Consider the following 15440-nt stretch of genomic DNA (forward strand, 5'->3'; position numbering starts at 1 on the left):
AAAATTAAAATTTTCATCGAAACTCTTACCCATATTTTGATTTGTTAGTGTATTTATTTAGTTTGTCTTTTGATTTATTCTATTCAATGTAATAGTTACTTCATATATGTTACAAATTATTTAATGGAGGGGTATTTTTAGGTTAAAGTCACGTATCATGAATTTCACATCAGTAAAAAAAAAAAAAAGTCTTGGACTTATACTTAAGGGTCTTTTTTCACTTAATAAGTATGCATTTTGGTTTGAAAATATAGACATGTGACAAGTGGTATAATCAAACCTACCAACTTTTCATGAATGTGGGATCCCATAAAAGATATGCAGCATCGACATAGGTCAAAACTAAAATAGTTTTTTTTTTTTTGGGTAAAAAAGTTAGTGTAACAATGCTAAATAAAAGTCATATATCCCACATTAGTAAAAAATGTGATAAATCTTGAACTTATAAGTAAGGACCTTTCTCTATTTAACAAATATATCAACATCTTAAAAATTAAGCTCAAATTTTATCCAACTTGTCCATTTATATTTTATATAATATTTTATTATTAAAACAATAAAAATATTTTATATTAATGTTTTGGTAACTTTTTAATGTTTTAAGATTTGACAAAGAAACTCTTTAAACTAAAATTTTATTTTATTTAATTTTATTATTTATCAATAAAATAATAATTTTAGATTTAAAAAATCTAAGGTCAAGTTTGGCTATATAAACACCCGAACATTTAGTTCATTAATTGGTGCATGATCCTTTGTCTAAAAATCAAGATTCAAATCCCCCACTCTTAATTATATAAAAAAAAAAAATTAGGCCATATAAGCTTAGAAAGTAGCTCAGCCTGTAGATTGATATTTTGGCATACATTAGGAAGGGAGTTAAAAATATATATTTGTTTGTTTGAATACTTATAATTAAGTACTAAAAGTGTCTTATTAAACACAAAAAGTAAAAAGTAGTAATATTTATAACATCATATAAAAATCAACCAGCACGTACTGTTCATAAGCTGTCTCCACTTCTACTGACACTTGTCAAAGGGGACATCGTTGAATTTTTCTAAATTCTTTTGATTGGTCTGGTTATTACTCATTTGCCAATAAAGATTTGGGATTATTTTTGTTATTAAATACTCATTATAATCCATTGCGGTGGGTCTGGGTCTGTCTCTAGTTTTTCCTAAAGTCCAACCCAGAACCACAGTTGGGCTTGATTTAGATTCTTGTTGCTACTGACGACGCCATTGAGCTAATGCTGAAGGAATCAATACGACATCGTTAATCAGTTAATTTAGCAGTTCATTGTTTTTTTCCCTTTTCTTGCTCGCAAAGACACTCGGTACACGCAAGTCTATAAAACTCCCAAAGAAAAAACGGATAAAAAAGAAAGAAGGAACGGAGAAAAGAGAAAAATGGAGGCACCGAAGACGATTCAGCACGAAATCGGAGGACTACAAAACGACGCGCTCCGGTTCGGCCTCCACGGCGTTAAAAGTGACCTCGTCGGATCTCACCCTCTCCAATCTGCTTACGAATCTGTAATCCCTCCCTCATCCTCTCTTGTCTTTTTTCTTTTTGTTTTAGAAAAACATCCTCCGTTTTGGTTTACGAGAAGATGTAAGAAAATAAGGAAATTTGTGATGATTGATTCACTGCTCAGAAAGCAAACGCACACGCAAAATAGTTGTATTACTACAGAAGAATTTGAAAAATTAGTTTTAGGGGTTTTCTGTTACTGAAAAAGAAAGATACGTTTTTAGTGTTTTAAAATTTTGAATTAGGTTTTGAAGCAGTTTATGCGGGTATTGTTTTTTTCTTTTTTTAGGCGAAGAAAACGCAAGAGGAGATGAGGAGAAAAGTCCTGGCTAATACTTATGGGACAGCGTTGCCGCTCAAAATGGATCTCGATAGACAAATTCTCTCGCGGTATGATCTTTAGCCTTTGGATGTTTATGACTAATTACTGCTGCTTTTTAAGCTCCATTTTTGGCTGTTGATGCTTAGAGAAGTCTGAATTATATTCGGATTTCTTGTTCTGTGATTCAATTATAATGCGATCCTTTTAGACCATTGTTGGATTACGTAGCACAAGTGTTGAGATTAATGGTCTATAAGGGACTTTTTCTCTAGCTTGTAAGGGTTTAGGGTGTATACACACACAGACACGCACACAATATCTGCTGCCAGTGACTATCTTGTTCTCTTTTATTTTGGGGTACTTGTACAGAAGGATTAGACATACATTTAAATGAACTGTAGTTTAAGGATTCTCTTGTTCTCTTTCATTTTAGACGCTAACTGAAGGATCTTATGGGCTGTGTGGTGAATGGGAGGTTGTTGTGTGGAAGGAAAAAACAATTTGCATGAATGAAGCATTACTATTCTTTAGAGGCTTGCACCATAGGTCTGCCTCTAAGACCTTGATAGGGTATAAAGGAAGATGGAGACTCTTGAGGTATTTAGGGTTTGCTTTCTTTCTTCTTTTAAGAGAACGTTTTGGTTAGTTGATTCTTCAAATTGTTCGCAAAGAAATTGTGATTAACAAACTCATTTTTTTTAATCAAAAACTGGTTTTTGTGAGAAAACAAGTGTGAGCTTTTTTTTTTCTTCACTTTTTCGTAAATGTACTTTGTTTGAGAGACCAGCAAGGCTTAAGGATTTTGACTAAATGACAAAGAGAAGGTTTGTATTGAAGTACAGATCTACTTGTTATATCCACAATCTAGAAAACGGTTGAGCCACCTGAATTTCTGTCATTATTAATGGTTGTAGGTAGTTGGTAATTTTTTTTATGAAAATGGGCTTGCGTCTATTTGAAATAGGAAGAATTTCAAGAACACTGCTCATATAGGAGTATATGTGTTTCATTATTTTGCATCACTGACTGTAACGGCCTTCATCATCTGTGTTTTTATGCAGACAATCTTGTACAGCAGAAATTTGTTAAGTGTTGTTCCATACTATCTACTTCTCTTATTATTTCACTTATGAAGTTGTATATGTCTTAATGTGTGCATTGAAATTGTAAATAGAATTTTATCTTTAATGGTTTTGAAGATAGCGTGGCTGTGGACTGGGCAGATTAGAAGAAAAGTGAATCATGCAGCTAATTTCCCGTAGATTGGGCTATGATTTACCTGGATTTAGTTGGTGTATGATACTTTAGAGTTGCAAGAATCAGATTCAGAATTCAATGCTAAATTGCTTTTATGTGTGGTCTTTGAAAATTTTGCAGGTTTCAGAGGCCATTGCTCCCATCTTCAATGCTAGGCTTGGAAGCATTGACAGGAACTTTAGATGATTTTGGATTTGAGGATTATCTGAATGGTATAACAATGCACTCTAAATACAAAAAAATAATTTTTTTGTTTTGAATTTAATTGTACAGATTTGTCCCTTGATTCTGTTTGCTTGAACTTTCTATTTAAAGCTACTATTGGTCAGTATCATTGTATATTACTTGTTAATCTTTTCAAGCCACTACCTGCATCACTAATGGTTACTGTCCATCAGTGAAAGGCTCGAGGAAGGTTAGTTCAGTGTCATGTTTGGAGTTGTGTTACTATGGTAGTTCCTTTTCCTTTCCATGTTGTTAGGTTTTTATTAAGTATGGATGACATGGTGAATTGTTATCTAGCAGCTATTTAGTGGCAGAATAAGCGTTCATGGTCCTTTTCTTTATCCTACATTTCGTATTGTCATTTGCCTTAAACTCCTTGGCTCCTAAGCAGAGCTTTTAGAGATTGAAAAGAAATAAATCTGTCTACCCTTTTTTGTGAAAAAAGAAAAAAAAATCTCCGCTCAATTTATATCTAATCTATACGAAAATTCAGAAACTTTTCTGCTGGTTTTGTAAATTTTGTTGCCATTTCTTATGAAAGTGGTTTTCACTTTCTGCACTACTTATCATTCTGTTGATTGGGCCAGACGTCTTAATAGCAGTGTGCTTACTTGCAAATTGTTAATAGTGCATGTTGTTTGCCAATAATGTTGTGCTTAGCAGTAATTTAAAATTTTTGTTGCTGGTTGCAGATCCTCGAGAGTCTGAGACTGTGCGGCCACTCGACTTACACCATAACATGGAAGTTCACCTTGGCCTATCCAAGGGACCAGTCTGCCCTAGTTTTATATGATTTTGAATCACTACTTGAGTGTATGACAAAGGGAATGTCAGTACTGAATGATTGTTGATGGATTTTATTTTATCCAACTCAAGGATTGAAGATATAGTGTGATATGTTGCTTTACCGCATTTAGACCCTTCGTTGTATGCAGTTGTCCCAAGTATGAATGAACATTTCGGCATCACGGATGCTATTAAAATTCTAGATCTTTTGCTCTTGGCTATTTCTTTGTTTTGATTTACAATAGTTGACAAAGCATCCGATTTTAGTTGGTGGTATTAGTCTATCAGATTGGAAACTGATTGGAAGGCCGGAAGGAAATTTATGTTTTTTTTGCCTTCCTGTCCTTTGTATTTAGCAGCTCTTGGCCTATCGGGTGGTTATTTTGTAGCAGTAAGCACTGTCTTAGGCTGTTTCTTTACTTAGGTTAGGAATTGCCAGACATTTGATAGGGTTAATTAGATAAAAATATTTGAAATTAATTATGGGCAAAAACAAATTTTGCAAGTAAATTAAACATAATTTATGATATTCCTTCCCTAAACAAATTTTCATGGTTCAAAAAATGTGATTATTGGAAAATGAAAAAGGTTCTATAGCCAACAAAGAAAGACCGATTAAAGGAAAAAAGATTTGAGATAAAAGAACAAAACAGACAAATGAGGGAAGAGAAAAACAGTATACAATAATTAAAGAAAAGAAAATCGTTTTTGTTCTTACTGTTTCCGCGCATACACCCTTCATTGCTCTTTCCATTAAAACCCTGACAAGCAATATTTTCCCGAGAAAATCATGTATCCCCCTTAAATTTTCCTCGAACCAAACACTCCCTTCAAGCAGATGGACCCTCGCCGCTCCGCTCGAACAGTCAGCGACCCGAAGGTCCGTCAAGTCGGGTTTTTCACCCAACCACCACCACCCGACCGTTCCATCTCGGATCCTCCGCGTCACCACGATCCGATCCAATCCTCCTCTCCTTCTTCCCCTCCGGTAAACGACCACTCTCCCTCTGGTAACTCCCTCTCCCCTGTTATGATCCCTCCACCTCGTCACCACTCCGACACCCTCCTCCGTACGGCTCTGCAAGCTACTTCCCCAACGACGTCATTCCCGTACTCCGCTCGAACAGTAACCGTTCCTCAGGAAAACGATGACGTATCATCGTTCTCGCCTGGCCGTAGGGTTGTTTCCGGAAAATCGCCATCGTCTTTTCCAGGCGTCAAGGCGAGTAGTGTACCCGCGAGTGAGCTTACCACTGTGTCGGTGGTCAATTTGCCTCCAGGAATTTCTGGTAACGATAATTTTTTCTCTTTAAATTAAAATTATCTTATTTCTAATGTTAATTTAATAGAGAAGCTGAAAAGTTCTGGAAATTTTCTTTTGATCATTGTTCTTTGTGGGAAAGTATGAAGTAATTTCAATTTTGTTAATGATGTATATTGACAATAATAAAGTACGAAAATTTTAGAGATTTTGGCATTTTCTTGTAGTTGATTTCTCTGCATATAAGGAATTTGGAATGGTTAGGTAGGAGGGTTCTTAAATTCTAATTGAACTGAGTCAAGTCGATAAAGTAGAAAGTTCAAGCTGGAGAGTCAGGGCTTGAAGCTGGACTACAGCTAGATTGAGTTTTGATTTCCAAACCTAAGCTTGGCTCGAGGAAAAAAATCAAACTGCTTGAGCTTGACTCAGTTAAGCTTAATGAGGCTCAATTTCTTTAAATACTGTAATGCATATTTTATACAAATTATATTAAAGATATATAAAGAAAAAAAGCGAACTCTAGAAGGCTTCATTAGGTTGCAAGCTGCTTGAACCAAGTTTTAAGATACTCAAATGTGGGTCAATTGACTACTTCACCTTGACAGTAATCAAGTCGAGTTCAAGTATTTTCTGAGAGCTTAAATGGCTTGCAAGCTGGCTTGACTCACTTACTCGTCTAGAGAGGAGTAGCTTTGTTATGAGTGAATAAGTGATTAACAGCTTAGCCTCTTGTCTTATGTACGGTTAAGCTTTAATTGTTTTGTATATTGATTGATTCATGGGTTATTGGTGTTTTGTGTATTGATTGATTCACGGGTTATTGGTGTTCTCATTTTGGTACTTGGTAAATTCATGGGTTCTGTTTAGATGGTTTTCGTGGAACCTGTTAATATGAGTTATTTCCTAAGTTGCATGGACTCTTCACTTTAACTAACATAGCCAATTCTGACAGTTCTTGGTAATTGTAAATTTCAATGGTAAAAAGTTGACAAGGGCAACATATTCGTTTTGGATACATGCTCATATTTGACACCAGATCTTGAGTCCAGATGACATAGACTTTTTCTCCTTAACCACAATGCGGTAATAGCTTCACATGCTGAAAGAGAGAGAGAGCTTTTATTCTAAGCTCCTAACTGCTAAGCAGAACTATCAACAGAGTTTGATTAGAAAATAAGTATGAACTATTTGCATGAGATAGTTTTATCACATTTTTTGTTGTTTTGTATTTTCTTTCCTTCTTAGGGTGAGTTTATTGGATGAACATCAACTGAAAGGTATTTAGTGGCAACATTTTATTATCCATGGAGGGAAATGGATCTCTTATGTGGAGGAATGGAAAAACGTTTCATTTCATTTGGGGTCAATAGCAATTGAAACTCTTTTAAGTTGTGTATGGTTGGATGTATTTAGTGTCTTGCTTTATCATTCTAAAGACCTGTGCAATGAAGCATTTACATGCTGAAAAGGAAAAATTGACTGCAGAAAAGTCTGGTGGAGCAGCAGTTGAAGTGCAGAATGATCAACTTGCTAGGTCAAAGCCATTGAAAGAGAAAACTTCTAAAGCTGAAAGACGTGCACTGCAAGAGGCTCAACGAGCCGCCAAGGCTGCTGCAAAAGGTACATATTGGTACTTACTTTTTGTTTTTGATGCCCATGAGCTTTGTTAAATGATTTCTTGTACATCTAATGAGCTTATTTTTGTCTTTATTAGAGTTATTTGTGTTATCTTCTGCAATTTACCTTTTTCAAAAAAAAAAAAAAAGAAAGAAAAATCCTTTAATAACTTATTGTGTATTCTGTTTGATTGCAATATGTTATTAGCTGAAGGAAGTAAGGCACCCGCTGCTGCATCTAAGGTTGGGCCTTCAGCAAATACAAAACCAAGTAAAGCAGCAAAACCTCCTTCACAAAAGAATGATGGTTCTCAAGTTGCACCTTCTGAGAAGAAGGGAGGTGATCGTGCACCTGAGAAAGATAGAAAGAAAGATGCTCCTCATCCACGAATGCAATATGATGATGCGAGCCGGGTGGAGAAAGCCAAAAAGCGTGCAGTTGTAAAACAAACTGAAGCTAGGAATAGAGTGGAGCTGTTCAGGCATTTGCCTCAATACGAACATGGAACTCAGCTTCCTGATCTAGAGACAAAGTTTTTCGAACTCAATCCAATGCATCCTGCTGTGTACAAGGTATTCCTGCAAACTCAACTTTGGGCTCTTTTGGACTTACAAAATCAGTATACACACCCACACATTTATACATGCAAAAATCATACTACATGCGCATATATGTATGTATGGAGATGAATATGTGTGTGTGTGTGTGAAGGTGTTCTAGATTGGGTCAGTTATATGTTCTTGTCTAATTATGCTTTACTTAAGCCTTACTCACTTTATTGGAAGCTTTCTGTGGTAGTCATTAGTATATTAGCTTTGGTTAGATCAATGTGTAAAAGAGATAGAAATATTGGTCAATTTTTGTTGTAACTACTGTTTTCCTTGGTTTGTCAGGTTGGATTGCAGTATTTATCTGGGGATATATGCGGTGGCAATGCTCGTTGTATTGCAATGCTTCAAGCATTCAAAGAGGCTATCAAGGACTACTTAACTCCACCTGAAAAAACTCTAATTAGAGACTTGACTGCAAGGATTAGTAGTTATGTTTCTTTCTTGATTGAGTGCAGGCCACTCTCAATTAGCATGGGCAATGCAATCAAGTTTCTAAAGAGTCAAATTGCAAAGTTACCATTGTCTCTGTCAGAATCAGAAGCAAAAGCTAGCCTTATGTTGGATATTGATCGTTTCATAAATGAAAAGATCATCCTTGCAGATAAGGTGATAGTCAAACATGCTGTTACAAAGATTAGAGATGGTGATGTTCTTCTCACATACGGGGCATCCTCTGCAGTTGAGATGATATTATTGCATGCCCATGAACTTGGCAAACAATTCCGTGTTGTAGTGGTTGACTCTCGCCCAAAGCTTGAAGGACAACTCTTACTACGTAGGTTGGTGAGGAAGGGCCTTAGCTGTACATATACTCATGTAAACGCTGTTTCTTGTATCATGCATGAAGTTACTCGAGTTTTTCTTGGTGCTTCATCAGTTTTGTCTAATGGAACAGTTTACTCAAGAGTTGGGACTGCTTGTGTTGCTATGGTTGCTCATGCGCTCCATGTACCTGTATTAGTGTGTTGTGAGGCATATAAATTTCATGAAAGGGTGCAGCTTGATTCAATATGCTCTAATGAGCTTGGTAGGCGTTTCTGTTAATAGATATTGGAGTAACTTTTTACCAGGTTGTGTTTCCCCTTTTTGGTCACTTAAATGGAAGTGGCTGAGGTGTCTGTCTGTTCCATTCGTTACAGGTAATCCAGATGCCATTTCAAAGGTTAGCGGTAGAGAGGAAATCAGTTACTTAGATGGTTTGGTCAATAGTGACAATCTGCAGCTTCTGAATCTGATGTAAGTGTTCATAAATTTGATGATGTGATACTAAGTACATGATCCTAGGGACTGACAGTTCAGAACTTTTTCATGACAGTTATGATGCAACACCTTCAGATTATGTCTCCATGGTAATCACAGATTATGGCATGGTAAGCTATGATTTGATAATGCTAGTCTTGCATCTTCTCCTTCTTAAGGAAAGCATATGATGCTTCTTTATAAATTTTACCCACCCAGCTTCTATGTCTTCTTGGACTAACCATAGTAGAAGAATTGACCATGGTTAAAGCTTGTGGGGGTGTGTTTTTTCTTTCTGATTTCCGACCCTTGCTACTTGCTTACTTTTGTTGCTATGCTATCAGTAGAAATGAATTGGGTGTTTTTCTTGATTTAGGTGCCGCCCACAAGTGTGCCCGTCATTGTGAGAGAATATCGAAGAGAACACCTATGGTCCTAGATGGCTCATAAACAGATCGAAGAGGGTTCTCTACAATTTTGCTCATGTTGTAGTCCATCATTCCGGTCAATCTGAACGGAACAATAAGGAGAGAATTTCTTTGTTTTTTTAATCATCATTTGTTTTCTTTTCTTCTCTTTTTTGGGTCTTACCCATGGAATAAGGCTACAGGTTTCCAAATTTCTGGCTGTGTGTTTATTTTGTAAAGCTGACTCAGTGAAGAGTGCGATCCTTTCGCCTCTCCGGGTAGAAGCATGATGCGATCTCTTCTGTTGTAGCAAGTTTTGGTTAATGTGGGTCCTCTTGAAGGATGATAGTTGTAGCAGACTTGACATTTCGATACATGCTTCAGCATGTAGTGCCACGATGATTGTGATAATGGATTCACCACATTTAGTCAGTTGCATTTGACATGTAATCTTACGTAGCATATTACTTTGCCTAGCAAGAATCTAGCACGTTTAACCACATAACAACGTTTCCTCGGTGTTTCAACTTTTCTTTCCATTGTTCCTTAATATATCCAACAAAATTCTAAATTGGCTGGCTAAAGAAACAAACCTTGGGTTGCCATCAAGCATGTCAAACCCTAATCGTGACTGGAATGCAAAAGCAAATCAAATATTTAATAATTCATTTTGGAAGGAGTAAAAAAAAAAAAAAAAAAAGGCAGAAAGCATGTTTGGATTGAAAATACAAAAAAAGCAAATGAAATCTTAAAAGATTATACACAACATGCGTTAAAATTTTAGATAACAAGAAACATAGATTAATTATGGTATCATTGATCATACATTTTAATCATTTGTCTTATTTTAATTATCAATAATAATATTACTTTTTATCTTTTATTTTTACTATATAATAATATTTCAAAAACAAATAATATATATATATATATATATAAACACAAAAAATAAGTAATAAAAAGTTTCCATTAAACGGAAATTTCAACAACGTAAAAGGGAGACTAACCCACAAAAGGATTCCTGGTTTTTTTGGGAAATTTTAATACCGTGTTTAACACTAGCCAAAAAGAAAGCCAACTGCTCAGGGAAGAGACATGACAGAAAACAGTAGCCACCTCAAATTTCTGTCGCAGATCGACACGTAATATAAGCTGTTCGGATTTCGTTCCTGAATTCATTTCTATAGCTACAAACTCATCCTGTAGTTCTTTGGGAGGAAGAATACGTTCACTCTCCTGGACTTGCAAGGGGAAACACATGGTGCCTATTCCACTAATCCTCTATGGGCATCACTTTTGCCATTCACAGGAGTAAGCGTAGCAAGAATGACGAAACCACCCAGGACAACAATCAAAATTCCCAAAGAGTTTACAAGCAAAGCCTCGGTAGAGTAGCGTGATATTACCAGGTTAGTTTGAAGAAAAGTAAGCTTCTCTAAGATACCAGTAGTAGCAGTAGCAACAGCAAGGGCATATGTATACATCCCAAAGAAAACATGCCATGGCAACAAGGCAGCTCTTCCGTTTCTTGACCCACCAGGGTACCAAAAGGTTGCAAATCCAGCAGCCCACTGCACAGCAGAAATTAAAAGCAAAACACAAACATCATTTCAAGACCCAGCTTCTACACAAAATGAAGCAAAAATGCACCGGAAAGGGAAATAGAATAACAACAGTAGACCTGGATGCCAAATAAGAAAAGGCAAGCTAGGCCCAACCATGAGTGTAGACTGTAAAAATTGTCGATGCCCTTATCATTGTGGAACTTCAAAGCAGCCCATAAACCAATAATACTCAAGATAAAAGCAACACATTGTACTGTAAGATGAACTAATTTTTTGAAGCTTTTTGTCCCTGGAACAGTCTTGTATGCCAGCATGGCTGCATTAATCCATACCAAACAAGAGTTATGAAAAGCAGGATGATAAAGATTGTGACCTTGTTCAGAATGTCATAAAATTTCACATTCACAATTTTCTGATTCTAGAATTACGTTTCCTATGAGACACAAGATTTTTTAGTGAAGTCATTGTTTCATGGCCTAGGCCTGCTAATGGCAGATCAAAGGAGATAAATGCATTAGCAGATGACATTTTAAAAATTTTGGCTTCAGCTGCCAGAAGCACCTAAAAGGGTAAATGACCTAAATATTTAACTAAGCAAGCAATTGGCCTAGTCATTTGTATGTGTGAATCAAATTGTCAATACAAAGCATGCATAGTTTTATATGACATAAAAAACAACTAGATAAGGGTAGCATATGACTCAACTAAAAAGAATCCAAATCAAGCTGAAGGCTCAATAGGGACTCAATACTAGTTCAAGGCGGCATTATATTATTGGGTCCATATCACCTAAAATTAATTGTATACAATTACAGAACCTTTACCATCCACAAATATGGCATCCGCGTGGACCTCCATGAACAAACAGTGGCAATTCAAGTTCTTTAGATTTGTAGTAAGAAAAGTTGGAAATACAAACCCCAGATTATTCTTGTTCAGAATAAAAAAATAAATGAATGCAACAGCGTGAAGGGGACACCTAAGTTACCACAGCACAATGTGTTTTAACAACAGCATTCCTTCTAAGAATCATTACTCAGGTGATGCTTCCTTTAAGCAATAAGAGTTCTGAACTAATCTTGATGACAAGAAATTGTAGCAATTAGGGAAGAGGAAAATGACACTCTGCGAACCCAAGGGGGAAAAGTGGATTAACTTAGTTACTTTCTTCCTACTTGGAAGAAGAAGCAAATTTATACTCCTTGTGTACCAGAATATATATATATTATCCAGCAAAATCTACTGAATAGGAAACCAGCTTCTGCCGAGGCACAAAGAGAGAGAGAGGGAAAAAAACCTTGTGCTTGTGCATGTATAAATAATGTATTAAGTCAGTCAAACATGAAGTAAGATCATGGTACCATGGTAAATACTCACAAACTCTTAAAATTCCTTAAGCAGCTTTCCTGTAAAAGCAACAACATTTCAAAATAGAAAAAAAGAAGGCATAATACATATTTTCATACCAATATCCCTCTAAAAATACATGACAAATCCCTCAATTTCTCAAGCAAAATCATGCGTTGAAAAGTCAAAGAAACTGCAGGATATCTTAGAGATACAGAAATATATTAGAGTAACTCTGCTAATATTTTGAAGGTAATTCACTTTTCAAGTCTTAAAAACCTCAATAAACCTATCAGTGACAATAAGGGATAGGCACTATGCAAACTTCCGAGTTCTAAACTTGCATCAATGTTTCATGCAGACTCCAGATTTATTCTTTCATCCTGTCCAATTGATGAAATTTAATTTGATAAACTTGAAAATTAATCATCTCACGAGGAAACCATATAGAACTGTAACAGAGATGTTCTGATACATTTAACTAAATATTGAACCACCTAGCACATCCTTACAGTGAGAAAAGACATTCACCTTCACCATTTAAGAGCACTAGTCCAATGACCATCAAAACAGGATGGACCTGCAATTAAGTACACAACAACAATAAGTTTTTTGCAATGGAAAAGAAAATAATCCTCTCAATAGGTTAGACTAAGAAAGATACAAAATAAAGATTCGTCTTATTGTTGCTTTGTTTTCTTACCTTGACTTTCTAAAACGTTGTTACAAAGCCAAACATAATTGTAATTGATTAAAACAGAACAAATCACTAAAACACAATATCAATTCCAACATTATTGTTCCATATCAAAGGAAGATCATGTATGTTGTTATCCAAAGAAATTAAAAATTTTCAATTGTTCAAAAATATTGCTTGCTTTTACTTTTTCACTTCCAAAAGAAAAGAAAAAAGTTAGCAAAAGCAATGACCGAACTGATTCCTAAAAGGTGATGCTAATCACCATTTTCTGTTATTTCTAAACAGCATTGCTTTCCTTAATTCTACAATTAAACACTGTGAAGAATAGAAGAATTTCTTCTAGTTAGAATAAATGACATCATTAACTTCTAATATATCCGCACTTTTCTACTTATTAATTATCATCTAATGCAAATTGTAAGGCAAAATAGCAACAAGATCATCATATCACCATATCTAACCAGAAAAAAAAAAAGAAAACCAAAAATGCCTACAAACCATTAAAAGAAAATCAAAACCAAGTAACTTGCCAATGATTAAAAGAACTTTTCTTTCTTCTCTACTTAACAAAAAGAAAAAAAAAGATAAAATTAAAGCCAAGGAGGAGAGAGATTACATTAAAAATGAGATCTTTGTTATCAGAGATGAGAGCCAACCCTCCTCTATAGTGAAGGGTCCATGTAAAAACAAGAGCTGTTATTACAATTCCCAATACTCTTATTATCATAAAGATTGGAAATTTAATTACCGGAGCCGCCATTTTCTTACAAGAAGAAAGAGAGACAGACAGAAACAAACGGCAAAGATATGTTTTTTTAGGGTTTTAGAGATGGTTTATGTCAGAAGAAGAACAGAGTTGCTGCCTTTGGTTTCAATCAAGAGAAGAAGAAGAAGAAGGACTTGTCCTTGTTGATTCTGTAGAGAGTAGATCAGAGAAGGAGGCTTTTAAAGAATTCAACTTTCAAAGTTTCAACTAAGTGAGGGCAAAAGATTGAATAGAGAAGAAAAACTGATGCCAGGTCAGCACACAGTCCAAGTCAGAGATTATACTCTAATCACGTGGTGCCACGTTGGCTCAGCTTTTCTTTTTGTTCCCAATTTTACTTAATTATATTCGCATCCAAATTTATTTTCTATTTTCTTCTCCTAATTTGAATCCTTCCTTTTTTTAATTTTTCTAAAAAATTATATTTAAAAAGCATTGAAAGAATCAAATTATAAAACAACTGTATTTGCCCTCTATTTTATTTTCAAATAATAATTATTTTAATTTTTCTATTCTATTTTGTACATAATATTCTATTTTCTCTTTGTTTTATTTAAGGAATCATACTTATCATGAGAATCCTTACCTTCCATATTTTATTTGATATATTACCTTTTACTTCTTAAAAATGTGCAAAAAGATAAAATTTAAAGTAATTTTGTGAAAAATAACGAACCTGAGTAAGTTTATTTCAAAATTAGTCTCCAATAAAAAGCTTATTGTTTTTTCAACTTTTACCACAATTTGACAAAAATACTTTTAAAATCATTTCAAACAAATTAAATACTTACAATTTTTCTCTCTCCTGTTGTGTTCTTTATTTTTCTCTCTCATTATCTAACTCTTTCTAATTTTATCACCATGATTATCTTTTTATCTATCTTTCGTCATCTTGTCATATCGTCGTCAATTGAAATAGCATGATATAACAAGTAACATGTTTTGGGTTTATTGGTTTACATTTACAAAACCCTTTATCTGTCTTTCTCTCCATCTTACTATATCATCGTCGATTTACAAAACATAGAACATGGTATGATGAGTAATAACATGTTCTTGGGTTTATTAGTGTTGAGTTTTTTAATGATTCAATTCTAGTAGAATATGACTTAACGTATAATAAAATGATTCATACCTTGGCAATTAACATTAGTAGGAAAAAGAAATTTTGACGTGAAATATATGATGCTAAAGCTTTGATCTTGGAATGTAACATTTAGTGTTGAAACTTTGACCTTGTCGTGTAACGTCTGTTACTGAAGTTTTGGTGTGTAATATCTTTTACTGAAGTCTGTAATATCTACTTAGATTTGTAGTGTCATTTTGTTTTTCTTTTTTATTATTTTTAACTGTTGTAAAGCACAGTAAACTAAGTTTTTAGTTGTGCACTCCACCAATGTTTTGGGATTTATTTTGTTTTTTAAGACTACATCTACGGATTAGTAGTTTTTGATCTTTTATGTATATATATATATCTCTAAAAAATCTGAATGAAGGTGAGAGAGTTTTTTTTCCAAAGTTATTAATCCCTTATTTTGTTCATCTTTTTCTTGTTTTGAAAATTTTTAGAATTCTTATTTTTTTGAAAAATCAGCAATTGGTTTACATTTATAAATCCAAAAGTTGATGGGTTGAAATTATTAGTGAAATGAAATTTGTGAATTAGAACATTGTCCAGAGTTGTTACATATTATATTTGTATGTAATAACTCTAATTTACTTGGTGTGTATTAAATCCATTGAATATAATATGATGTGTAACATGTTTTTGTACATATCTGTATGTATCAATATTTTTTTC

At 34.5% G+C, this 15440-nt stretch overlaps 3 protein-coding genes across 5 annotated transcripts; 2 read left to right on the forward strand and 1 right to left on the reverse strand.

Annotated features, from left to right (window-relative positions):
- Positions 1-1336: 1336 nt before the first annotated feature.
- LOC18602100 (cyclin-B1-2-like) lies at positions 1337-4347 on the forward strand. Its single transcript, XM_018119329.2, has 4 exons — positions 1337-1538; positions 1826-1926; positions 3236-3327; positions 4033-4347. The coding sequence occupies exons 1-4, from the start codon at positions 1413-1415 to the stop codon at positions 4131-4133; spliced, it is 420 nt and encodes a 139-aa protein (XP_017974818.2). The 5' UTR covers positions 1337-1412; the 3' UTR covers positions 4134-4347.
- Positions 4348-4788: 441 nt separating this feature from the next.
- On the forward strand, positions 4789-9693 carry LOC18602101 (NagB/RpiA/CoA transferase-like superfamily protein). 3 transcript variants are annotated; one of them, XM_007033277.3, is made up of 8 exons: positions 4791-5415; positions 6873-7007; positions 7212-7576; positions 7898-8390; positions 8511-8642; positions 8755-8851; positions 8931-8985; positions 9231-9693. In XM_007033277.3, exons 1-8 carry the CDS (start codon positions 4965-4967, stop codon positions 9291-9293), a joined length of 1791 nt encoding a protein of 596 aa, XP_007033339.3. In that variant the 5' UTR covers positions 4791-4964; the 3' UTR covers positions 9294-9693. The 3 variants fall into 3 exon arrangements, with proteins under 3 accessions (XP_088661957.1, XP_007033339.3, XP_007033340.3); XM_007033278.3 differs by having other exon boundaries at positions 4792-5415; positions 7898-8642; XM_088805831.1 differs by lacking the exons at positions 8755-8851; positions 8931-8985; positions 9231-9693 and having other exon boundaries at positions 4789-5415; positions 7898-8431; positions 8511-8624.
- A 517-nt stretch (positions 9694-10210) lies between these two features.
- CYB-1 (cytochrome B561-1) lies at positions 10211-13845 on the reverse strand. The gene is made up of 4 exons (XM_007033282.3): positions 13490-13845; positions 12705-12753; positions 10943-11142; positions 10211-10832 (listed from the first exon to the last, which is right to left on the reverse strand). Exons 1-4 carry the CDS (start codon positions 13631-13633, stop codon positions 10527-10529), a joined length of 699 nt encoding a protein of 232 aa, XP_007033344.1. The 5' UTR covers positions 13634-13845; the 3' UTR covers positions 10211-10526.
- Positions 13846-15440: the final 1595 nt, after the last annotated feature.

Source organism: Theobroma cacao, chromosome 4, assembly GCF_053813885.1.
Source record: "Theobroma cacao isolate CCN51 chromosome 4, ASM5381388v1, whole genome shotgun sequence".
Classification (NCBI taxonomy): domain Eukaryota; kingdom Viridiplantae; phylum Streptophyta; class Magnoliopsida; order Malvales; family Malvaceae; genus Theobroma; species Theobroma cacao.